The following is a 25,306-nucleotide window of genomic DNA, read 5'->3' as shown; positions in this document are numbered from 1 at the left end:
CCACCCAGCTGGCTTAGTATGGAGCGAGAGGAGTGCCACCCCTTCTCTATTGGTGCTGTGATTTTGTCACCTGTCAATCTGGAGATGTCACTTTACCGTAACAATCCTATTATACATAGCACAGTCCGAATCTGGAAGCAAATTAAAGTCCACTTTGAGCTTAGTCCAATATCATTCATGCTTCCTGTTGTCAGGAATCCCTCCTTTGCCCCCTCTAACCTTGATAACACCTTTGAGCGATGGGGAGAGTTGGGGATAAGTACCATAGGGGATTTATATATAGGAGGGACCTTTGCTTCCTTTGAATCGCTGAGGGAAACTTATAATCTTCCCAGAAGTAACTTTTTCAGATACCTACAGATTAGAGACTATGTTAGAAAACACCTCCCAACATTTGGGAATGCTAAACCTTCCATGTTTAACGGATGCATAAAAATATGCCCCACCTCAGACAAACTGATATCTCGTATATATGACGCTTTTCAATCTGTTAGCGCACCCTCTACTGATGCCATTAAGGCAAAAATGGGAGGAAGAACTAGGGACTGACATTTCGGTGGCAGACTGGGAAGATAGCTTGGTGTATATCCACACCTGCTCCATTAACTCCGGACATCGTCTCATACAATTCAGGGTATTACACAGATTACACTATTCCAAAACCAAACTGCATAGGATATTTCCTGGTACACCCCCTATGTGTGATAAATGTCAGGCTGAGCAGGGTACACTTCTCCACTGCTTTGCCCTATGCTCTAACTTGTATGGGTATTGGTGTGGAATTTTTGGTGTCCTCTCTGAAGTTCTGGAGACTTCAATAGACCCAGACCCGCTTCTGATAATCCTGGGAGTGTCCGATTCCCTAAACGGATTAACCAACTCCCAAAAACAACTCATCTCTTACAGTCTCATTTCGGCAAAAAAATGTATCTTGTTGTTTTGGAAAAGGAGGGAAGCGCCCTCTACCAAATTATGGCTCAGCGAATTGGCAAACACTGTACACTTAGAAAGAATTAGATATATTCTGAACAATAAATGATCAACATTTGATCAAATCTGGCAGCCTTTCCTCTCTTACTTGGACCAGTCGGCGCTGTGAATTTGCACTTTTTAACGCACTCTCAATTGTCATATGGTAATCTACCTTTGGGCAGCATGTGCTGGCCCCGCCACCCGAGCAGTTGGGAGGGGAATAGGGTGGAATAAGGGGGGAGATAAAGGGGGTATAAGTGGGGGGGTTACATCGACCCTTTTTCTTTCTACCTGTCCTTTTTCTGTATGTCTTGTTTTGTAATATTTGTTTTGTGCCCAGAACTCTGGGTCTTGTGGTTAATGTCTGTTCTCTTATGTTTAGATAAGAACTGTAAACTTGTCTTTTATACCTATACACCATTCTTGTGTGTGTGTTCAATAAAAAATATTTGAACGTGAGAATTGATCTATCTACAGCTACCCTTTGGTCTCCCATGCAGGGTTTGAACAAAGCCCAGCACTGCTTAACTAAGATATTTGTCACTAACTATTATCAATGTGCTATCGTGAGAATGATTGTTGAGCAATCTCACTTAGAAACTAAATAGATTCACATGTTGCTATCGAAGTCGTTCCAAAGAGAAGGTTTAAAGGGATACTTTGGGATTTTGGCAATGAGGCTATTTATCTACTTCCCCAAAGTCAGATGAACTCGTGGATACCATTTAGCAGATACTCATAGACTTCCATTCACTGTGCAAACACTAGTTAGCATTGGCTCGTGAAACTACCTCTAACTTCCTTCACACTGGACTCAGAGACATAAAAATGGTATCCATGAGTTCATCTGACTCTGGGGAAGTATACAGTATAAAGGGCCTCATTGCCAAAATCCCAAAGTATCCCTTTAACAGACGAAACAAAATGTGACCATATTTTATCAGTAGAGTTCAAAAAGTACTGGCCCTCAACACCATGAAAAGGAATAACCCAAGGAGGCCGAGATACAAAAATATTATAATGAATTTAATCCATGCTCGAAAGAATGCAAGGTGCTATATAAAATGTAAAAAGAAAGCGGAGAATATCTTTCGGCCTTATGCTTTCATCAATACTGTACAAACAAATGAAGAGTCATCAACAGCCATTGTTTAAATTCAAGCCAGAATTCAACAAAAAATTGACAATACAATATACCTAGGGTTTCAAGCTCCTGTTGATTTCAAATGTAATGATATTTAGTGATATTGAAGGAGATGTCCTCTGCTTGGATAGTTCCATCTGTGCCACTGACTTGTGCATTGAAAGTTTGATTTGATTTAGTCCTATTCTTTAACTTAGATTTTTGGTTTTTGCATGCTAAATATCTGTGTTCCCTTTTGTAACAGTATTTTTTATTGGAGTTTCACAATTTTCACCCATATCAAGAGATACAACAACAAAGACAAGGCAAAAAAAACAGCACTCGCTTACACATATCCGTATGTATGCACGCACGTACACACACACCCACCGTTTCCCTCTCCCCGCTTCTCTCACCCCATCCCCCCCTCATTGCATCTCTCAATACATACATTTTAAACAAACATAAACAGAAAAAAATAACAATAAAGACATAATAAATAAATAAAATAAAATGCTCAGTTTAAACCAAGAAGTTGAGTTCCTCACACGGACCGTACAGTGTAATTCTGGAATACATAGATCACCATTCTAAGAGAATCCTTGCAGCATAATAGCTGATACTTCAGGTTCTAGGTAATTTAGGTAAGGTTCCCATACTTTGTAGAACTGATCTGTCTTAGAGTGCAATGTACATGTCAGATATTCCAGCGGGACCCATTCAAATAGTATCTTATGCCAATCTTTAATAGAGGGAACCTTATCACTAATCCACTGTAAAAGTATGTTTTTTCTCGCTGCGAAGGTGAGGATGTTGTAAAGCCTCCTCTTACCCACAGAAGTTACATGCCTACTAGGGAGACCTAACAGTAGAGAAACTGGGTCCAATTCTAGATCGACCCCTAGGATCTTTTCAATCTCTTGCAGAACACCAGACCAATATCTTTGTATTTTGGGACATGACCATAAACAATGTGTTAGGGTGCCTGTATCAGTTTTACATTTGAGACACTGAGGAGAGGAGGAAGCGGGGCTAAATGCATGTCTGCGATTTGGGGATATATGCAATCTGTGTATTATTCTTAATTGAATTGCTCTAGTACGATTACATATAGATATTGTTTTTGCATATTTCCAAATGTCCTCCCACATCTCTTCGTCAATGGTAACAGACAGTTCTTTCTCCCACACTTGTTTCACTCTCTGTGTGTCGACAGCGGAAAAGGACCTTAAAGCATCATAAAACAGACTTACAGACATTTTCCTTTGTGGGGAAAAAAGCATTCTTTCAATGACAGACATATCAGGGTTACCAATTAAGGTGGTGCTCTTCAGAATATAGTGTCTTACTTGTAGGAAACGGAAAAAGTCCTGCTTTGGGAGTTGATATTTCTCGACCATCTGCTCAAATGACAATAAAATCTTATCCGCAAATAAGTCATTTAGTCTGCGTATGCCCTTATTAAGCCAAACGTTAAAGCCAGCATCCAGCAATCCTGGGACAAAATCTGGGTTGTTAAGAATTGGGGTAAGAGCAGAGGTTAGTTTGGACCTTCCCAGGAAACGTTGAACTGACCTCCATACTTTGAGTGTGTTAAGTGTAATGGGGTTGTTACAGCGATCTTTTACAGACTTGAAACTTGTGAGAAACAAAAGGTCCTGTAAAGGGTAGTTTGAAAGAGAAGTCTCAATGTCTAACCAAATTGAGGAGTCATCGTTTGTGATCCAGTCTGAGATATAACATAGGTGGGCACACCACTGATAGAGCCTGATATTGGGTAGATCCAAGCCACCCATAGAATTTGGCAGCTGCAATATTGCCATCTTAAGTCTTGGCTTGCGTTTACTCCATATAAAGGAACTTAGCCATCCATTTACATCCTTTATTACCTTATTGGAGAGTAATACTGGGATCATTTGGATTGGGTAAAGTAGCCTAGGTAAAATGTTCATTTTCAAGAGGGATATTCTACCCAACCATGAAATCGGAAGAGAGTTCCAGCGCTCCAGATCCTGTCTTATTGTGTCAAACAAGGGAACAAAATTGGCTTTGTACATTTGTTGGAATTTAGGAGTTACAAATATACCCAGATACGTAAAACCTGAGGGAGACCATTTAAAAGGGAAGGGGGGAGAAGTGTTAGGTACAGAGTGAAGGTTACCAAGTGGCATAGCCTCTGATTTAGTTAGGTTAATCTTGTAGCCTGAGAATTCGCTGAATAACTCAATAGTGTTAATCAGAGATGTGATTGAAGTCTCGGGATTAGAAATGAATATCAGGACATCATCAGCATACAAGCTTATTTTATGGTGAACATCACCAATGAGCAGCCCCTGTATAGCAGGCGTTACCCTGATGGCCTCGGCCAGTGGTTCCATAACAAGTGCAAATAGGAGGGGGGACAGAGGACAGCCCTGTCTGGTACCTCTGTGTATAGAGAAGCTATTTGACCGTAGTCCATTAGTAAGGACAGCAGCCTGAGGATCATCATATAAAACTTTCACCCATTTTATAAAGTTGTCCCCCAGACCAAATTTATTTAGAGCAAAGAATAGGTAAGACCACTCCACACGATCAAATGCTTTCTCAGCATCTAGGGAGAGCACAAGACCATCCATAGCACTTTGTTGGTAGACTTCAATTACATTAAGGAGCCGTCTGACATTGTTACATGACCTACGTCCCTTAATGAAGCCAGTTTGGTCTCCTTTCACAATTAGTGGCAGTGAGTCCTCTAATCTTGTGGCTAGGATTTTAGAAAGCAATTTTCTATCCACATTCAGAAGGGAAATTGGTCTGTACGAGGAACAAGACTCCGGACATTTTCCCTTTTTGAGAATAAGTGATATGTTGGCTTCTCGCAGCGTTTGGGGGAGCTGTGTGTTCCCTTTTGAACTTTAGTGTGCTTTTAATCCAATTCTTGAACTTTTATTTTTGGTTGAGATGGAGACGTGAATCCAACATATACATGATTAATTTGTAGACAAACTGGGATTAAAGCCAGACTAAGTGGCACAGATGAAACTATCCAAGCAGAAGATACATCTCCTTCAAATGTTGATATTTGGTTGCGTTGACAACCAAACACAATTCAAAATCACGTTTGAAATGCAATAAATTGTCTATTAACTTGTCGACAAAATAACAAATGATATGTTGGATTCACATCTCCAACTCAACCAAAAATAAAAGTTCAAGAATTGGATTAAAAGCACACTAAAGTTCAAAAGGGAACACAGATATTTTGTGTTATCGCTGTGCTTCATCTAATTAGCGGAACAGAATGACCTGGATTGCAGTTAAGATGACATTAAAAGAACACGGTGCAAGTGATCAATGCCGTTTGAGATTCTGCGCCGATTATAACAGTAATTGTGAAGATCTCCACAGTCATGCGGTGACCTATGCATGCTATCTTGAACATGCACGCCTTATAGGATTACATAAGAAGGCATTTATAGTTACAGTAACCTCAAAAATGTGGCCACGGATGTGTTAAGATTGAATGTTACATTAGTTTGTAAGATAGTCTTAACTTTAGGTTATTTACATAATTCAACCAAATATCAGCATTTAAAGGAGATGTATCTGCTTGGAAAGTTCCATCTGAGTCACTGGCTTAAATGGTTGAAAGTGCAGTGATTGTCATTTAGGTGACAACTAAACCAAAAATCAGACATTGTTTTTCCGTTGGAATTAGGTTGTGCTTTTAGATGGTTCAAAGCATAGTGGTAACCCATTGTAAATTGAACTACTTTTGGCTGTCTTTTTGAGTGGGTTAATATAGGTTGTAATCGCATCGATTCATGTCTCAACAAAATATTACCCAGTTATGACGTGCTGTGCCCAGTGGGGTCTCTCATTTAAAACGTGTGCATATACAAGTGATTAAACCAGTGATTAAATCACCATTTAATGGTAATGTGGCAGCCATATTGGATTCGGAGTCAAATCTGGGCGGGCCTTCTAACATAATTGCAAGACTAGGGGCTAAACATATCCACAGTGGAATTTTTGACTGGAAAAAATGACAGTTTTCACTGTATGAGTCACAACATTAAAAAAAACATGTGTAACTGTATTCATTTTTGTCAGGCAGACCATATAGCACTGAGCAAATTTGACTTGTAAAGTTGCCTATTGAACAGCAATCAGAAAGTGTAGTTCATCATAAAAATTAATCGTTGATATTTCCGACTATTGCCTCTGTGTGTTTACAGTTCTATATTTCCAAGATGCATTAAGATAATGTTGTGTTTTTGTGTATGTACAGTAGGGCAGAAGACGGATTACTTGTATTCCACATTTATGCAATATCAGAGCTTGTAATTTTGGGTTACATGAGCTTAGGTGGACCACTCCCTTCCAGACAGGAATTATTCTGCACTTTTGGAGTTAGGGTGTGTCACAATATCTATCAATTTAACCACTTTTTCAGTAAAATATTTTGAGACAACCACCCATTCCATATGGGAGACCTTAGAGATATGGAAAAACATGGTTGTGCTTTGTTATACATCTGGTAGGTTATCTAAAAAATGAAACCTTGTTGAGTATTGGCCACTAGCCTATTCAGCAGTGTGGTAGACACAAGGGTATGATTAAAACAAACATTTCTCAAATCCCTCACAGACATTTGTTGTTTTTTCTGGAGCCAAACGGACCTGTCTCCTTTGAATCCTCAGTGCATTGTGACAATCTCTCCTCCACGAATGTGTGTATGTGTGCATGGAAGCCTGTGTGTGTGTGTGTGTGTGTGTGTGTGTGTGTGTGTGTGTGTGTGTGTGGTTATCCATTGCCTGCTAGCTGCTCAGAGCATCGTGGCGAGGTCGAGGACACAGCCCTGGATTCTCTTCCTCCTTTACCATGCTGACACATTCTGTTTCTCTCCTCTGCCCTCACTTGCCCTCCCTCTCATTATCCTCCTTCCTTTCTCTGTTTCTCTCACACTCTCGTTCTCTCCCTCGTGATGTCGTCACTTTCTTTTTTTTTGCCTGTACGGGAAGGAACAAAGTCCTTGACTCTTGATTCAGGCGACTTTGGTCTCTGATGATTATCATGGTTGTGATGACGTGTGTTGTCATCTGTCTTGCCTGTTGTGTTGTCACGCTTGCTACTGGCACAGCATTTTGCTTATGCACCAAAAAAGTGGTCTCGTGTCCTTGTAGATACCCATTCTGTCCTCACCCATCTGTCCACACCCTATGGTATGGTTTGGTTCGTTATGAAGTCGTGTCACCAATTGGATAAGGTCCCTAGTGGCAATCCAAGCCTCACTGCCCCTATCTCTGCGCACACACCTAAGGCTGAGACTGGCATGTCTACCTTCCCCTCTCCCACTGCAACATACAAACACACACCATAGGGGTGTACTCAGGACATTAAGTCAGATATCATTCTCCCCACACTTTGTATCACACCTGTGTACCTAAGGGCCCCATCTGTTTATTTTGTCTGAGGTGCCTCTTTCATAACTCATCCCACAGGATTAACACAACACTAGAGACTTTATCCAGATAAAGGTTTTTCCCATCTTTTTTTAAATCACACCTACCATGGTACGAGTTAACGTGGGTCTCGGGGCGATATGTAGTGAAACGTTATGACCAACTCTTTGACAGACACCTTCATATTCCAGTCCTGAGAGAACCTCCTTTGCGGTTTCTCCTGCACCTGAACACAGAGGGTTACACAACGTTAAGGTGTTGACTCAGGCATCAGTGTCCTCATCTTTTAAACACACCTGCACACTAGCCCTGAGGTCCCCCTGTTTGCCCTTCCTTTCCACAGTGGCTAATCTCTCCACACACTCAGGTTTCACAAACGCAGGGCATGCAAGGACATCCAGCTTCTATTTGTTCGTATTTGCTCTCATTACTAAAAGGGAAGGTGAGTAACTGTACCTGGATAGAAAGGGACAGGATGACAAATACAGAGAGAAAAGTGATAGGCTTACGTGGTCCCACTACCATTGGTCACCACTTATCTGCAACCAGTCTCTCAATTCATCCACTCCCCCTGATCCTAGTCCCTTTTACAACCAGCTGTATCACTAATACTATACTATAGTGACACTAATGCTAAACAGTAGCACTGGAACACTCAGTAACAGTTAAAAACAACTTTGTGTACCTCAGGGTTCTGTGCTTGCCCCCCTCTTTTTCTTATTGCAAATGGCTCCCTAGGCTGTGTGATTTGTTATTGCAGCTTCTCTCGTCAATATTATGCTGATGTTGTCCAACTCTCTCTCCTTGCCGCAATCTGACAAATGTATTGCCTTTGCATCGGGGCATGCCTCAGTGATGTCAATTTGGCATGTCAAACTCAAAACTAATATGCTCCTACCTCCCAGCCAAGTCCTCACTTCCCCAATATCTTTCCATGACCCCTAACAACACTGTTGCATGCAATGCAAAAATATACTGAACAAAAATATAAATGCAACATCTAAAGTGTTGGTACCATGTTTCATAAGCTGAAATAAAACATCCCAGAAATGTTACATATGCACAAAAAGCTTATTTCTCTCAAATGTTGTGCACAAATTTGTTTACATTCCTGTTAGTGAGTATTTCTCCTTTGCCAAGACAAGCCATCCACCTGATAGGAATCTGATTAAACAGCATGATCATTACACAGGTGCACCTTGTGCTGGGGACAATAAAAGGCCACTCTAAAATGTGCAGTTTTGTCACACAACACAATGCCACAGATCTCTCAAGTTTTGAGAGAGCGTGCAATTGGCATGGTGACTGCAGGAATGTTCACCAGAGCTGTTGCCAGATAATTTAATGTTCATTTCTCTACCATAAGCTGCCTCCAATGTCATTTCAGAGAATTTGGCAGTACGTCCAACAGGCCTTACAACCACAGACCACGTGGAACCACACTAGCCCAGGACCTCCACATCCGGTTTGTTTACCTCCGGGATTGTCTGAGACCAGCCACCCGGGCAGCTAATGAAACTGAGGAGTATTTCTGTCTGTAATAAAGCCCTTTTGTGGGTAATAACTGATTCGGATTGGCTGGGCCTGGCTTCCCAGTGGGTGGGCCTATGCCCTCCCAGGCCCACCCATGGCTGTGCCCCTGCCCAGTCATGTGAAATCCATAGATTAGGGCCTAATGAATTTATTTCAATTGACTGGTTTCCTTATATGAACTTTAACTCAGTAGAAATCGTTGAAATTGTTGTGTATTGCATTTATATTTTTGTTCAGTATATATTTACAGTACTTGCTGGTCTTGAACAAAATGGTCTGTCATAAGGCTTTGTCAGCTTCAGACAACTATTCCCCTGCAGACCACAATCCACAAATGACCTGTTTGTTTCAAAGTAGTTACCATTTGAATTCCTTGAACCCATTTATTTACTGTTTAAATTGCTGCACTGACATCTACACTGTTGCTTAAATACCCCTTTTATTTGGAGTTATTTTGCAAATCACCTTGAAGGACAAAGTCTGATCGAGTTAAAGGATAATCAGAGTGCTTTACAATAGAATAGTAACATAAGAAACTGTAACGTTTTTACTGCACGGAGATTGAGTAGTGAGGTGATGAACTTGAGAACGATGCCTTTGTAAACAAGCAGATCAGCTGGCCCAGACATTTTGCTGAAACCTTCTAGGCAAGCGGAGCGCTCAATATTTCACCAGTCCAGATCGGGTTTGAATCGCTCTAATTGGTTGTTAGCGGGATGAAGTGTCTGCAGATTTGAAGCTGCAGTAAACCACTACATAGACAGTTAGACACTCAGGGAAATGAATGTAGTTGAAGAAATGGAGAAGCATGTTGGGTGTGTGAAGCTCTGGGGAGGCTTTAGGCAGAACCGGTAGCCATGGTGAAGGTGACAAGTCTGGTCGTCAAGTTCATTTCTCTCTCCTTCCTAATTCCTCTGGAATTTAGGCCTATTCCTCCTGTCCTTCATTCTGCCTCGCAGGATCATTGTCTTAAAAGGTGCTCTATGTAACAATTCATAGTGATCATTTTGATTTCCTCATGTTTTTTTTTTAAGAATAGCCTCAGGCTTGGAAATACCTGAAATATCATAAAAGCCTATTACCAGAGTGCGAATTATACTGTGACATTCGGGAGGTCTCGTATTTTTTTCACGTGACCTTATGCAGGTGCAAAAAAAAAATGTAGTAAAGACATGTTATTTAACAGTAAAAAATGTGGCATGACTAAGGCATGTTTTCATGTTATTGTCAAACAATCACTGCATTTGTTCGTCCACTCCAAAATAATTCCAGCATCCAAACAGGGAACCTGCGCCATTTGATGAATGGAAAGAAGACATCTGTTACAAAACACCAAGTGTAGTGACATTCGGCGATTGTCATTGGGTCTGCACTTTTGTAGCCTGAATTAATTGAAAAGTACCTTTTTTGTAGAAGGAAAAGTTTGGACACCTGAAAAGGTCCTGAAATACCGGACTGTCCCAGGATGTGCAGCCACATGAAGAAAACAAATGTCAATCATGAAACAGATGTGAGGGTATTTAGTTTAATTTGGAATAATCTTTTATTTTTATATTTAACACTGTAGCAGTACAAATTGCATTTTAAGCAAATAGGGGAATAGTTCAATTAGCATTATTTAGAGACACCCCCCCCCCCAAAGTGTGACTTTGTTGCATTTAGGGGGACTCATGTCTCATTCAGGAGGGTCTGTAACTCCCTCCAGGGCCTCCTGTAATTCACACTCTGCCTATTACTTTCTCACCTTATAATTTTTTGAAACAAAAAATATCTGTTGCAGCGACGTCAAGTACGGGTTCTTGTTTACGCTTTGTTTTCAACCTCCAACAACAAGCACCAATCCTGAAGCAGAAAGACACTGCTGTTTGTATACACTGAAGTTGGCCAGGACGGCCAGTCGCTGTACATCAGCAACTTTATAGCTTCCAACAGCATTCTAAAAAATGTACAGCCTATACAGTTTACTACTGTAGATATATCGTTGACATTTAGGGTTATTTCCAAGTGTAATTGATAAATAGAGCAACTTTAACATTCCTTTCATGAAGCCATTTTTGTTCTCTCTCAAAATCGCTCGCTTTTCTTTTTGGATGTTAAATGGCTAGGATCCCTAATTGATGTCACTTGTTAAGTCCACTTCAATCAGTGAGTGATGAATGGGAGGAGACAGGTTAAAGAAGGATTTTTAAGCCTTGAGACAATTGGATTGTGTATGTGTGCCATTTAAAGGGGAAATGGGCAAGACAGGTGCCAGGAGCACCGGTTTGTGTGAAGAACTGCAACGCTGCTGGGTTTTTCATGCTCAATAGTTTCCCGTGTGGATCAAGAATGGTCCACCACCCAAAGGACATCCAGCCAACTTGACACAAGCGTGGCAAACATTGGAGTCAACATGGGCCAGCATCCCTGTGGAACGCTTTCGACGACTCGTAGACTCCATGACCCGACAAATTGAGGATGTTCTGAGGGCAAAAGAAGAGGAGGGGTGCAACTCAATAACAGGATTGGTGTTCCTAATGTTTGGTATACTCAGTGTCTATGGATCTCTCTATTTATGGATAACCTACATTCTCGGGAATAGGGATGAGAGTAACAAGAAAAATATATCCTCAGTGGCGCTTGTTTTCCAAATGGATTTGCCTTTTTCCAAGTGAGCACACAGTGGGGAAGATGATGTGTTCAGCTTCACAAATCATAATTTCACATTCCTGCTGGAACACCTGAGGCAAGGAGGAGGCTAACCTGCTGGGGGGCTAGCAAGATAACATACAGTACACCTTTCATTTCTGAGTTTACTGAAACTCCAGTAATAGCAGTGCCTCAACCCCCCTCTTTCAAGTCGTGATATGATTCAGCCTGCCCAAGGGTCCATTTGTCTTTATTCATTCTTATGGATCTGAGCCCAGCAGCCTGAGGTCTTACAAACGAAAGGTTATTTAGATTAGATTGATGTGCCAATTTTTTTTTATTTATTATGGAAAAAAAGTTTGAACATTATTTCTAGGAACTTTTTGCTATTGATGTTAAGATAAGTTACTATCTTTCAACAATGTTCTTTGACATGGTCTTGGCTTTCCCCTGGTGAGCCAGAGTTGTTAAGTCATGTTTCAAGCTGCTCTATTAATCCAAACCCTGTCAACAATAAGACTACAGAAGACTGGTGCAGGCTTCAACTGTAACTGTTTGATTGACACTAGTTTGATATGAATTAAAGGCTGGTTTGTATGTGCATATGTGCATCCGTGCATTTCCCTGTTCGCGCACGTGTGTGTGTTTTGATGATTGTGTACTCTTGTGTGTTAACACAACAAATGTGTTCCAGATAACAACTTGGAAGGCATTTCTGGAGGCATCAAATGTTAAATATGGAATTCTGTTGGGTGCCTGTTTTCAAAAGTTCTGAATTTAGGTCTTATTCTCGTCCATATATTTTAGACCATAAAAAGCCACGTTGGCAGCTGACTACGGTTCTGTTTTTTCTACAGACATCATCCATAAATACACTCTGATGTGCAGAACAGAAGGCTCAATTTATATAGTGTCTTTAGTTCAGAAATTCCTCCGGACGTGTCATTTTTTGAAATACTCATCTTATCATTGTCTAACGTCAGATGGCGTCACTCCTGGTACCTAAATTGATGACATGTCGCACAACTGAGAGTCGAGTGGAGACCCTTGAGCTAGGTGTGGCTCAGTTGGTAGAGCATGGTGTTTGCAACGCCATGGTTGTGGATTCGATTCCCACGGGGGACCAGTACGAGGGGGAAAAATGTATGAAATGTATGCATTCACTACTGTAAGTCGCTCTGGATAAGAGCGTCTGCTAAATGATGTAAATGTACGAATATTTGGTTCAGTCAGTCCTGATGAGACCTTCCCAGCTAGCTAGATTATGCTGGCTAGCTGGCAACAACAGCAGCATGGCGCTAGTTAAAACTTGTAAAATAAAGTTGTTTATTTTGATGGGGGAGGGAGAAATAACTTGTAGTATTGGTCACCATTGGCCGGTGTAGGCTTGCATTGTAAATAAGAATTTGTTCTTAACTGACTTGCCTAGTTAAATAAAGGTTAAATAAACGGAATAATTCTGAACACTTTCCCTAGTCCAAACTTTGTCAGACAAGTTTCAAGTTCTCGTTGAAGTTTCTAGCCACACGCATAGCCTACTAACTAGCCTTGAAGGGCTCATCAGGACGATTGACTGAACTGAATTTGTTCATCTCCATTTGACTCTCGCTGCGTGACATACGCTACATGACCAAAAGTATGTGGACACTTGCTTGTTGAACATCTCATTCCAAAATCATGGGCATTAATATGGAGTTAGTCCCTCCTTTACTGCTATAACAGACTCCACTCTTCTGGGAAGGCTTTTCACTAGATGCTGGAACATTGCTACGGGGACTTGCCTCCATTCAGCCACAAGAGCATTAGTGAGGTCGGGCACTGATGATGGGCGATTAGGCTTGGCTCGTAGTCAGTGTTCCAGTTCATCCCAAAGGTTTTCGATGGGGTTGAGGTCAGGGCTCTGTTCAGGCCAGTCAAGTTCTTCCACATCGATCTCGATAAACCATTTCTGTATGGATCTCGCTTTGTGCACGGGGGCATTGTCATGCTGAAACAGGAAAGGGCCTTCCCCAAACGTTTTCCCCAAGTTGAAAGCACAGAATTGTCTAGAATGTCATTGTATGCTATAGCATTAAGATTTCCCTTCACTGGAACTAAGGGGCCTAGCCCAAACCATAAAAAACAGCCCCAGACCATTATTCCTCCTCCACCAAACTTTACAGTGTGCACTATGCATTCGGGCAGGCAGCGATCTCCTGGCATTCGCCAAACTCAGATTAGTCCGTCAGACTGCCAGATGGTGAAGCGTGACTCATCACGGATTACAAGCAACATTCGCACTGAGCTAAAGGGTAGAGCTGCCGCTTTCAAGGAGCGGGACTCTAACCCTGAAGCTTATAAGAAATCCCGCTATGCCCTCCGACAAACCATCAAACAGGCAAAGCATTAATACAGGACTAAGATCGAATCGTACAACACCAGCTCTGACGCTCGTCGGATGTGGCAGGGCTTGTAAACTATTACAGACTACAAAGGGAAGCATAGCCGAGAGCTGCCCAGTGACACGAGCCTACCCAGTGACACAAGCTAAATAACTTCTATGCTCGCTTCGAGGCAAGTAACACTGAAACATTCATGAGAGCATCAGCTGTTCCGGACGACTGTGTGATCACGCTCTCCTCAGCCGATGTGAGTAAGACCTTTAAACAGGTCAACATTCACAAGGCTACTGGGCCAGACGGATTACCAGGACGTGTACTCCGAGCATGCGCTGACCAACTGGCAAGTGTCTTCACTGACATTTTCAACCTCTACCTGTCCGAGTCTGTAATACCAACATGTTTCAAGCAGACCACCATAGTAACCTGCCTAAATGAGTATCGACCCGTAGCACTCATGTCTGTAGCCATGAAATGCTTTGAAAGGCTGGTCATGGCTCACATCAACACCATTATCCCAGAAACCCTAGACCCACTCCAATTTGTTCTAACCAGAATAGAAAGAGGAGTGGGAGGCCACGGTGCACAACTGAGCAAGAGGACAAGTACATTAGATTGTCTAGTTTGAGAAACAGATGCTCATTGATGAGCTTTGAGGGCACTATGGTGTTGAACGCTGAGCTTTAGTCAATGAATAGCAAACTCACATAGGTGTTCCTTTTGCTTCATTAAATAGTACCCGCAAAACACCAGTCTCAACGTCAATAGTGAAGAGGCGACTCTGGAATGCTGGCCTTCTAGGCAGTAGACTTCCCGTAGACTTCCAGTCATTGCACTAACGCTAATTAGCAATGGCTCGCAAAACTACCTTCAACTTCCTTCAAACTGCACGCAGAGACATACAAATGATATCCATGAGTTCCTCTGACTCTGGATAAGTAGAAAAAGGGCACTATCCCTTTAAGATCAGAGTGACCAGTTACAATGTACAGTACCAGTCAAAAGTTTGGACACACCTACTCCTTCAAGGGTTTTTCTTTATTTTTACTATTTTCACATTGTAGAATAATAGTGAAGACATCAAAATTATGAAATAGCACAAATGGAATCATGTAGTAACCAAAAAAAGTGTTAAACAAATCAAAATATATTTTATATTTGCGATTCTTCAAAGTTGCCACCCTTTGCCTCGATGACAGCTTTGCACACTTTTGGCATTCTCTCAACCAGGTTCATGAGGTAGTCACCTGGAATGTATTTCAATTAATCAAGTCAATGTTATGTCAAGAAAAGCTCAAATAAGCAAAGCAAAATGACAGTCCATCATTACTTTAAGACGTGAAGGTCAGTCAATCTGGAAAATGTCAAGAACTTTGAACGTTTCTTCAAGTGCAGTAGCAAAAACCATCAAGCGCTATGATGAAACTGGTTCTCACGAGGACCGCCACAGAAAAGGAAGACCCAGAGTTATCTCTGCTGCAGAGGATAAGTTCATTAGAGTTACCAGCCTCAGAAATTGCAACCCTAATAAATGCTTCACAGAGTTCAAGTAACAGACACATCTCAACATCAACTGTTCAGAGGAGACTGCGTGAATCAGGCCTTCATGGTCGAATTGCTGCAATGAAAACACAACTAAAGGACACCAATAAGAAGAAGAGACTTGCTTGGGCCAAGAAACACGAGCAATGAACATTAGACCGGTGGAAATCTATCCTTTGGTCTTAGGAGTTGTGATGGTGTCGGGGTGCTTTGCTGGTGGCACTGTCAGGGATTTATTTAGAATTCAAGGCACACTTAACCAGCATGGCTACCACAGCATTCTGCAGCAATACGCCATCCCATCTGGTTTGCACTTAGTGGGACTATCATTTGTTTTTCAACAGGACAATGACCCAAAACACACCTCCAGGCTGTGTAAGGGCTATTTGACCAAGAAGGAGAGTGATGGGGTGCTGCATCAGATGACCTGGCCTCCACAATCACCCGACCTCGGTTTGGGATGAGTGGGGACCGCAGAGTGAAGCAGCCAACAAGTGCTCAGCATATGTGGGAACTCCTTCAAGACTGTTGGAAAAGCATTCCAGGTGAAGCTGGTTGAGAGAATACCAAGAGTGTGCAAAGCTGTCATCAAGGCAAAGGGTGACTACTATGAAGGTTACTATATGATCCCATATGTTATTTCAGAGTTTTGATGTCTTCACAATTATTCTACAATGTAGAAAATAGTAAAAATAAAGAAAAGTAGGTGTGTCCAAACGTTTGACTGGTACTGTATATTTTTAGCAAACAGAGCGAGCAGTGGCAGGAATGAGTGCCAAGAGCGCTCACAGCCACCGCTTGCTACTCATCATCTCCCTACAGTGCAGTGGCACACATTACTCATATTTAAGATGGCGTCAACATAATTACATTTTCACTAGTCCTTTCAAAAAAAGTCAGTAGAAGGTATCGTCTCGTAGTCGTTCGGAGTCAAAAAAAAATCCTAGGGGAAACACTGGTGTATGCTTGTGGATAGGAGTAGGTGTGTGTACATACATTTTAGCGGAGTGGAATTTGTCTTTATGATGGTCTGTGCATTTTTCCACATGGCCATGACATATGGCGTGCACTCCGCCCTGGGTAATTGAAAGCATGTGTCTATAATGGAAAGGTGCACAATATGCTGCCCCTGTCTTTCCGTTGGTGGGGGGGGAACAGTTGAAAAATGTGGGGCTCCAACGTAGCCTGCAGCACACGGGCGCACACACATATACAGAAGAGAACAAAGTGCCAAATCCATCACCACCCTGTCTGGACGGCATACGGGGATATGTTCCAGGATCGTTTGTCTTTGTTCTCCGTTTTTATCTCATATCCTAATTTGTAGTGGAAATTTCTGATCCAACCCAACTCACTGAAAGGTACTGAATTTCACATCACCTGGATGACCACTGTTTCATATGTGACGGTTTACCTCTGAACGCTTCACTTGTGGCAACTAGGACTGTGAGTTTACACCACGTTGGGATCCTTAACGTTAAGAACGCTCCCCCTCTTCATTTAAATTGCAGTTCAGTCATCACAAAACATATTATTTTCCGTCTTATATCTGATAGGCTATAAAAGCCTGGGGAAGTTGTGTAATTCAAATAAAACCAGAGGAAGAGGTGAACTTTAGGCTACTTGGTGAATTTGCAATGCGTGCAAGACATGACATTGCGAAATGCAGATGACCAAAACATATTAGCACACTTGTGCATGCTTTTGCCTTTCTCTCTCGCGCTGGACTGCATTCTCAGTCTCTTCGTTAAGGATGCAAGTATGTGTTCAGTCTTCTGTCTGTTGCAGTCTTGCGAGCACGGGGCAGGCTGTCTCATATAAAATTACAGTAGGCTACCGGTTGCCTGTATCGATTACGCTTATAATGGAATGTGGCCCCTTGAAAGCACCTCGGCTACGGCATGTTTGTCTGTCTGTGAGGGTAGGCTACACTTAAGCAATAAGGCCCGAGGGGGTGTGGTATATGGCCAACATACCACGGCTAAGGGCTGTTCTTAGGCACGACGCATTGCGGAGTGCCTGGACACAGCTGTTAATCGTGGTATATTGGCCATATACCACACCCCCTCGTGCCTTACTGTTATTATAAACTGGTTACCAATGTAATTAGAGCAGTAAAAATAAATGTTTTGTCATACCCGTGGTATACGTGGTCTGATATACCACGGCTGTCAGCCAATCAGCATTCAGGGCTCGAACCACCCAATTTATAATACGTTTTTTTAAACGCTGCCGACACATAACCTTTTCTGGCAGCCTGGTTTCAGAGACGCAACATAGTAACACTCAAATTAGTATGATACTGTATGTTACATTTGGTATGGTTACATAAGACAGATGGTTACTTAAGGCAAAAACAAAAGTAGGGTGGTTGGTCAGGGTGGGGCGTATAACGTGAACGTCAAGCAACCCAAAGGTTGCAAGTTTGAGTCTCATCACCGACATCACCGACATTTTGGCTAATTAGCAACTTTTCAACTACTTCCCACATGTAAGCTAACCCTTCCCATAAACCTAACCTTAACCCTTTTTTGCTAACCCTTCCCCTAATCCTAGCATTAACCCTTCCCCTAACAACCCTTTAAGCTAACTCCTAACCTTAACCCCTAGCCTAGCTAACGTTACCCAGCTACCTAAAATTAGCCACCTAGCTAGAATTGGTAATATATCATACATTTTGGAAATTCCTATCATACAGTACGTTTTGCAAATTCATAACATATTGTACATTTAGCGAATTCATAAAATATAATTTGAAGTGTAATTTCTAAGATATCATACGAAATGGGTGATTAACATCCACAAATTAATACATACCATACGAAACGTAACATATCATACTAAATGGAGCATCTCGGATTGACGTACATAATAATACGAAATGCTCTGAGACCAGGTTGTCTCTAGTGATATGAAAGGACAGTTTACTTGTCTGCAAAGGAATGCTGCTTCTGAACTGGAACTAAAGTCCATCACTAGGCAACCAGAACTGTCAGTCAAATAGTCTCGAGTTGCTAGCAGCCTGCTTGCCTGTTGCCTTCGCTAAAAACCACTCTCTCCTAAAAAAGTACTTTAAGGTTTTTTAAATACCGTGACCTACCAAGACATTTAGTAGAAATAAAACACATCTAGCTACCATACCATAAAAAAACACTGCATAAAAAAAACACAGCAGCACATCAATCAGTGATGTTTATTGTTGTCAGGTAAAAACTACAGAACATTTTACACAGAATTCTACTGTCTGAAAAGGTGCCTGATGCAGCACTTTTTGGAATTGTCTGAAAAGTTAGAAATTCTTGCTAATGACATGTTACTGTAGCTGCGTTCTATGTCTGTAAAGGGTTGCGGTAGATATAACTTCATTGCCCGGCCCTAGCGGTCATCAGTAGCGGTGCATGGGTAATATCACTGGTGACGCCAAGCCAGAAAAAAAGCCATATTACAACCTATGTGTTGTGATAATTGTGTTTGCTCTATAAACTGTTAAATCATATGCGACCATGATATATAGGCTTAAGGCCGAGACAATAAAAAGACCCTGGCAGAATAAATCCAACCACACCTTTCTTTCATCACAAAACCAGAGAGCAACTGGTGAAGTCCACAAAGCATGTTGCATGTAACAAACAGTTATATGACCTACAGTGTGGTCAAGCAAGTTAATGTTACCGGCATTTTCGGACTACTAAATAACTATTGATTTAGAATCATGGAGAGTTACAAAGAAAACAGGAGCTGCCTCAACTATTCCAGCACCATTTCAACGTCAACATTTCAACCTTATCAAATCACTTATGCTTAGTATAATACAGTGGCAAATAAAATATACCAAAAACTATTTAGTCCAATCAACTTAAGCTAAATATGATGTGGCTTGGCTGTCCATGGTTCTGATTTCTGTGTGTGTGTGTGTGTGTGTGTGTGTGTGTGTGTGTGTGTGTGTGTGTGTGTGTGTGTGTTCGTGCAAGTAGAAAAACATGTTGACTCAGCCTACTTGTAGAGAAATGCCAATGCCATCCTCTCTTTCATGTTGAGGAAACGGTCAATGACTCTGTCATACAGTACATGCTTTTAATTTTTGTTGTCCTAGGCTATCTGGCTAAAATGCTTGCTTGCTAGCCTAACTTCCTTTCATGAGCAACGTTAGCTAGTTAGCCTTCTACATCTAGCTACATAATGAACTTCCATCCTTTCAGGCCAGGGGTACAATGTATGAATTTATGGTTGGGTCAGAATCAACATTTTAATCATTGGTCAGTACGAAGAATTAACTAAAACCAAAAGTCCAAATCCCTATCTCCATCCATGGCTAATTTAGGAAAGGGACAATTTTAGCTACCTCGCTAGCCACCGGAGGACAACGAGATGCAACAATTCAAGATGTTTCTGTCAATGACGTATTGCTCTCAACGTGATTGGAGTGAAGCCAAATCCAAGCTGGCTTCCCTTGAACCTTTTTTGGTGCACCAGGACCATTCACAGTTGAGCTCACTCAGCTTAGCTCAACGCTGATTGGCTATTATTATTATTTTTTTAAATATCAAGGGAGGCCTAATGCTCGCTGGCTTCCCTTGCATTCAACGCCACGGGCGGCAAAAATGTCATACTCTTTTTGACCAGACAGCATCAGATATATGGCCTACACATACAGAGATAGAGGGGTGCTGTTTCACTCGCTTTTTCCGGTGAGATACATTCAGCCTCTTGTGAATTGAAGGAAAATGATGAAACACAGGGAGACGAAAGATAAATGATTTAATATGTTTTGGTATTTTTTGGTTATTGGTCCATTTTTTGGGGAAGCCTGGCTTCCATATATACATACATATATATAATAGGACCATTTTTCTGCATTGTAAATTGACGTGGAATTTTATGATTTTTGTTCTTAGCATTTTAACAGAAAACTGATTTTGTCTATTGTCTATGACCACATCCCTAGTGGCAACACCTGTGGCCTGATAATGTATTTTACATAAATGCTATCCCATCACACCTTATTCCACAAGGCTGATACCTCTCTGAATTCTTCACTTGTGCAACACCTGTGGCCTGATAATGTATTTTACATAAATGCTATCCCATCACACCTTATTCCACAAGGCTGATACCTCTCTGAATTCTTCACTTGTGCAACACCTGTGGCCTGTCAATGTTCTGTATTTGACATAAATGCTATCCCATCGCACCTTATGCCACACAAGGCTGATAGGAAAGGAGTAATAGCTTTTGTTGTCCTGATCTTGAATTGCTTTCATGTGTCAATCAATTGTATTTATGGACTGTGTCTGTTTGGAGTGTGTGTGTGTGTGTGTGTGTGTGTGTGTGTGTGTGTGTGTGTGTGTGTGTGTGTGTGTGCGCTATTAACCTGAGCACTATTTAAGCACCTGACCCCCCCCCCACCCCTCCTTCCTTTTCTACCACAGACGGCCGTGTGTGAGAAGTGAGGAGGAGGGAGGTTCCTCTTTCTCTCTCTGTTGCCCAGACTCCCATCACCATGAGCTGGAGCTTCCTGACACGCCTGCTGGAGGAAATCCACAACCACTCTACCTTCGTGGGCAAGATCTGGCTTACCGTGCTCATCGTCTTCCGCATCGTCCTTACCGCCGTGGGCGGCGAGTCCATCTACTACGACGAACAGAGCAAGTTCGTGTGCAACTCAGGCCAGCCGGGCTGCGAGAACGTCTGCTATGATGCATTCGCACCGCTCTCACACGTCCGCTTCTGGGTCTTTCAGATCATCCTGGTGGCCACGCCATCGCTCATGTACCTGGGCTACGCCGTCAACAAGATTGCCAGGCGCGAGGAGAGAGCTGAGGGTGGAGGAAGGGGAGGAGGACTGTCCCAGCGCAAGCCTAGGAAGCTCTACCTCGGGGCCAGAAGGCAACACCGGGGCATGGAGGAGGCCGAGGATGACCAGGAGGAGGACCCCATGATCTATGAGGTTCCCGAGGTGGAGAGCGAGACGGGAGGAGGCGACGGGGGAGGAGGCAGGGGTGGCGGAGGAGCTGGAGGCGGCGGGTGCCAGGGTAAAGGCAAGGTGCGCCATGACGGACGCCAGCGCATCAAGGAGGACGGGCTGATGCGTATCTACGTGCTGCAGCTGCTGGCGCGTTCCATGCTAGAGGTGGCCTTTCTGGGGGGGCAGTACGCCCTCTACGGCCTGGCGGTGCCCTCCATCTATGTGTGCTCGGGCCGGCCGTGCCCGCACAGTGTGGACTGCTTTGTGTCACGCCCCACCGAGAAGACCATCTTCCTGCTCATCATGTATGCCGTGTCGCTGCTCTGCTTGGCGCTCAACGTGTGGGAGATGCTCCACCTGGGCGTTGGCACCATCTGTGACATTCTGCGCTCCCGTCGGAGACCGCTCTCCGAGGAGGACCTGTATGGCCTTGGGGGTGGCGGCGGTCCCGGGGGGCCGCCCACTTTCCGCGACGGAGGAGGAGTAGTGGGGGGCGATGGTTACAGCAGCTACCCCTACTCCTGGAACGCCCCATCAGCGCCGCCGGGCTACAACATCGCCGTCAAGCCCCCAACGCTGATGGTGCCGACTGTGGCGCCCGATGGGCAGCTTCCCTTCACCGACCTGAGCAACGCCAAGATGGCGTGCCGGCAGAACCGTGCCAACATCGCCCAGGAGGAGAGGCGGCAGTACGCCAGCAATGAGGATAACTTCCCATCGTCGGGTGGCGTGAGGGACACTCGTGGCGCCCTCCAGAGGGAGATTCGGCAGGCGCAGGACCGGTTGGAGTCAGCCATCCAGGCCTACAGCCATGAACAGGGCCACAACAACCCCAGCAAGCCCCACCGTGATCGCAAGCACCGGCAAGCCTCCAAGCACACCTCCAGCAAAGCCGAAAGGGGAAACAGCAGCAATAGCAGCAGCAAGTCGGGTGAGGGCAAGGGCTCCGAGTGGATTTGACATCTACAATCGATCATTCTTAAAGCGGACTTAGTATATGCAGCATTATCTTCTATAACACATTACGATATAGGAGTTATTGCTCCATTACTGAGTATATAGCTCCTACAGACATAACTGACCCTAGTGCCCCCTGGAGACAGGCTGAAATTAGTTTGTAACTTGAAGTTTGTAACATCACTAAATGCAAATGAGGTAATCAATGTCAGCTGTATCTGATGTTACAACTGTCAGCTGTACGTTGTTATGTTTTATAAGTAATTCTATGTTCAAAAGAAGGAGCCATATGGGAAAAGACATAGTAATTGAGAGACCCTTTATTTTCTTTTTAAATGTGTATCGGTATAAATATGCCATATGTCGGTGCTATGACGTTATCTTTGCTTCCACAAAGAAATGGGAGACTTCTAAGCTGCATTCTTAGAAGAACTATCTGAAGTGCCTTCTTACTACACCAAGAAAAATATTGTGCGAGTAAAAAGTGTGCTTCCCTTGCTATTCCCTTGCCAAACTGCTCACAAGATGGACGCTTGTATGTGAAACGTTTCCATAGTAAAGAGATGTTTGTGGGTCACGACTGGTACCAAGAACTGGAGTCAGAGGTTTTCTCTGTCTTTCTATCCACCTGTCTCTTTAATGGCTCTTGAGCTTCATCTGGTGGTCAAAACCATGAACAGTGTAGATTTGTTCTTAGCCTACAGTGTAGGCCTGCCCACACCATATATTTTACTATGCGTTACTGCTTAAAATATGCTGTTTGAAATTGTTTTTTTCATTGTTTTTCAGTGTTGAGTGTTCCAGGAGAAGGCATTGAAAGAACCCTTTAACCGTTGAAAGACCAGTCAGTATTTTACGAGGAACTATTTAATTGTTGCACCATTGTATGTGTGAGGAATACTATTGCCATACTATAGAGAGCATACAGAGAGGGAGAACATTTGACAACAATTGTTTATATTTTCATAATGTGTACAAAATTGTTGTTCTGTTTTTATTGTGTTTGGGAGAGACAATTAAGCAGCACTTTGATTGGTTCAGTTACTGTATGTTTTTATATTAATGTTCTTAATTTCCTCAGTTGATGACAATGTTCCACAGAAGAAGAAATATAATCTATTTTCAGTGTTGCTGAAGTTGTATGGAAAGGCTGCTTCAATGTATTGATTCAAGGGACATTACACACTCCAAAATCAAAGTTTGTCAGATGATAAAATTGTTATTTTGATGTCCTCGTCCCAGGCCCATCTGTTTTTGTAGATGTACAGTAGCTATTTGCCACAATCCAAAAATAATGAAAAAATGTCATTTCCAGATTTGCGGAGCTTATCTTTTCCATTCATTTTGGCCGTGGAATGTTTACTCATCTTGACATTAGGCTGCTTTTGTAGTTTGAAAACATCGGTATTTTTTATTTTGTAGTGGAATGTCCCTTTAATATGTTTTTACGTTGACGTCAGGTCATGGTGTGTCATCTAGTCCGCCTAGTTTCCCTACTATCGATGGTTTGTGTTCGCCTGATGTTCTGGTACATCTCAAACCAGAGACAGTTGGTATTTTGGGAGTGAATGGGGTGGAGAAACAACTATCATTTGTAGTGACATCCATTTTGCGTTTGAGCATGTATGCCAAAACATACCACTACATGTGGGTGGGAAATAAGAGAAGGACACCTGTCTTGGCTACTTTTTTTCAAAATTAGCTATATGTATATTTTATTTGCCTTTTTTTCCTAATTCAAATGTTAAAGTGGAAAGCTGAGAGACCTTGCACTGTGCCAATATTTCCATTTTGGGAAATACTTTTGTGCAAAAAAAGAAAAGTGCATGTCCTGAATCATTTTTATAAAGGGAGTATGAATAAACACAAAGTTTCAGATGTTTAACTATTTGTCTGTTTTTTTTTGGAGTGAAATGAATTGTCCTATTTACTTACTATTTCCCACCCTATGATAAATCTAAACACAATTGTTGTGAAGAGCTTGCATATGAAGTGAAAACACGTGTTTTGCCAATACAATTATGAGGTCTCTGTGTTACACCAGAGATACTGGATATAATAACGAGATGCTTGTGTCTCCGCCCTAGCAATGGGTTTTGTTGTCCACAGAGCAGAACGGTGGGCTATCAAGCTTCCGCCTATTCCTCTGGACATGTGGATACATCTCGTTATTTGAATACTTTTTTTGAATATTCCATGAGGGGTGTTGATGTCAACTGCCTGTATTCAATGGAGAGTGAGATGCTTGCTAGTCTTATGAATATGCATAGACCATCTCAGGGACAACTCTGATATAAAATGTTTTTTCTGAAAGTTGCTGGGATGTCATGTGCATCACACTATCAGTACACTCATAACAACCTAAGCATTACGGAAAACTTGTATTAGATCAAATAAGCATCACATATCAAAATAGTAATACATTTTTATCTTGACTAAACTCTCTCATTGCCCCCCACACAAAAAAACCTCTCACATGCTTAATAATTAATGATCTGCTTAACGTGAACAGATTTTGGGCGGATTAAACTCTCGCTTCGCCTCTTCCTCTCTGGTTAAACTAACTATGATCATTATTATTCATTCTACCATAAAAAAATAACTAATGATAACTAATGATCAAATGTATGATATGACAAATGTATTATTTATTTATTGAACTTTATTTATTGAATATCTATTCTAGGGTCAGTAGTGCTATAATTTGAAATCGCATAGGCCTATCTAAAACTCCTCCGCCTACATGCCCACACTGTTTGCC

The 25,306-nt window shown here is 42.3% G+C and overlaps 1 protein-coding gene across 2 annotated transcripts in view; it reads left to right on the top strand.

Moving 5' to 3' along the window:
* LOC115160649 (gap junction gamma-1 protein) overlaps positions 1–24,430 on the top strand; it is a 60,016-nt gene extending 35,586 nt beyond the window's left edge. For both annotated transcript variants that reach the window (XM_029710901.1, XM_029710894.1), the window contains exon 3: positions 21,053–24,430. In XM_029710901.1, coding sequence (XP_029566761.1) covers positions 21,124–22,548 — 1,425 coding nt within the window. In that variant the 5' untranslated portion in view covers positions 21,053–21,123 and the 3' untranslated portion in view covers positions 22,549–24,430. The remainder of the gene's footprint in view (positions 1–21,052) is intronic.
* Positions 24,431–25,306: the final 876 nt, after the last annotated feature.

The sequence above is a fragment of the Salmo trutta genome, chromosome 2, assembly GCF_901001165.1.
Source record: "Salmo trutta chromosome 2, fSalTru1.1, whole genome shotgun sequence".
Taxonomy (NCBI): domain Eukaryota; kingdom Metazoa; phylum Chordata; class Actinopteri; order Salmoniformes; family Salmonidae; genus Salmo; species Salmo trutta.
This window is presented reverse-complemented; position numbering and strand designations above follow the sequence as displayed.